Raw genomic sequence first — 1990 nt, forward strand, 5'->3', positions numbered from 1 at the left:
CTTTCACCATAGCAGGATCCATAGCTATTCCCTATTTACTCACCATGTGACCAAGAAACTTTACCTCAATCTTCCAGAACTCGCATTTAGATAACTTAGCATATAACTTCCTGTCTCTCAGAATTTGCAGCACAGTTTGCAAGTGATCAACATGCTCCTCTTCAGTCTTAGAATAAACAAAATATCGTCAATAAAGAATTTAACAAACTTGTCTAGATACGGCCGGAAGATTCTGTTCATATAATCCATAAATACTGCCAGAGCATTAGTTAATCCAAAAGACATCACCGTATACTCATAATGACCATAACGTGTCCTGAAAGCAGTTTTTGGAATATCCTCATCTCTAACCCTTATCTGATGATATCCAGATCGTAGATCAATCTTAGAAAACACCGGCACCCTGTAACTGATCCATTCGATCGTCGATTCTAGGCAACGAATATTTATTCTTCACAGTGATCTTGTTCAACTGCCGATAATCAACACACAAACGCATACTTCCATCATTTTTCTTTACCAATAGCACTTGCGCTCCCCACGGAGAAACACTTGGTCAGATAAAATGCTTACCCAACAGATCTTCTAGCGGAGCCTTCAGTTCAGCCATTTCTAAAAGTTACATCCTATAAGGAGTAATCGAAATTGGATCGGTTCCAGGCACCAACTCAATTGCAAATTCGACCTCTCGGTTAGGTGAAAATTCATTAATATAATCCAGAAACACATCTGGAAATACACACACAACCGGAATCCGTTTTAAACTCTGATCATCACCTGATACTCCCGTAGTTAATAACAAAATACTCAGACATTTAGTTTCAGAACAGTTTACTATCATAGAATTCAAATAATAACTATTCACCATAACTGGTGCTTCTGACCCTTCCGGCATAAACTGTGCTGATTTCTCAGAACAATCGAGCAAAATATGATTCTTGGATAACCAATCCAATCCCAAGATGAGATCAAGACCAGTCATCGGCAAACAAATCAAATTCACGCTGTTGCACTCAAAAAGGAACTTGTGGACATCCTATCCTAGTCACCATAGGTTCATGAGTAGCATTATACACTTTCAAGTCATAACCTAAAACCATCATTCTCAATCCTAACTCATTGGCCTTTTCAAATGCAATGAATGAATAAGTTGCTCCTGAATCAAATAAAGCATTTAAGATTTTACCAGCCATTTCACACTTACCTCTAATAAGTGTCTCAAATCCATCAGCACCTACTGCAGAAGTGGTATATACTCTCCCAACCTTATATGCCCGGGCTGTCCACAAAAATAGCATACCCCACGTCCCAACCTACACAGAATTCCAGGGTGATACTTTCCACACCTCTGACAATTCAGATCGTGCTGTGGCTGCTTCCCAAACCTTCTTCCCTGATTGACATTAGTATTCGGCCTTCTGTAATTTTCCTGGCCCTGAGTCTGCTACAGAACAAAGCCTCCATGCTTGAAATTCCTACCTCTCGGAGCAAAGTTCCTCCCTGAAGGCCTCTGAAAAGGCACCCTCAAACTTCCTTTCTCTACTGCCGCCTTCCTCACACAATCTTCAGCCACCCTACTCTTATTTACCAATTCAGAAAATACTATGATCTCCATTGGGGCAACGAAGCTCAGAATATTGCTTCGAAGACCTCTGTCATGGTTAATACACTTCCATTCAGTAAAATCTTCAGGCGCACCTTGACAGATACGAGAAAAGCGACATAACTCCTCAAATCTGCTAGTATACTCAGCAACAGTTATTTGTCCCTGCTTTAACTGCATTAATTCAAGTTCCTTGGTAGTTCTGGCTGAATTAGGAAAATATTTTTTATAGAATTCTATTCGAAAAACCTCCCAAGGAATCGTAGCACCATCAGGATGCAGGATACGTCGGGTTCCCTACCACCAATCCTGAGCTTCACCTTGCAAATGATAAGTTCTAAATTCAACCCATTGTTCTTCAGGAACCTGTTGGGCCTGCAATGCCCG

At 40.6% G+C, this 1990-nt stretch overlaps 1 protein-coding gene across 1 annotated transcript; it reads right to left on the minus strand.

Annotated features, from left to right (window-relative positions):
* Positions 1-619: 619 nt before the first annotated feature.
* On the minus strand, positions 620-982 carry LOC107489406 (uncharacterized). The gene has a single exon (XM_016110154.1). The coding sequence runs from the start codon at positions 980-982 to the stop codon at positions 620-622; it is 363 nt and encodes a 120-aa protein (XP_015965640.1).
* Positions 983-1990: the final 1008 nt, after the last annotated feature.

Source organism: Arachis duranensis, chromosome 5 (assembly GCF_000817695.3).
Source record: "Arachis duranensis cultivar V14167 chromosome 5, aradu.V14167.gnm2.J7QH, whole genome shotgun sequence".
Taxonomy (NCBI): Eukaryota; Viridiplantae; Streptophyta; class Magnoliopsida; order Fabales; family Fabaceae; genus Arachis; species Arachis duranensis.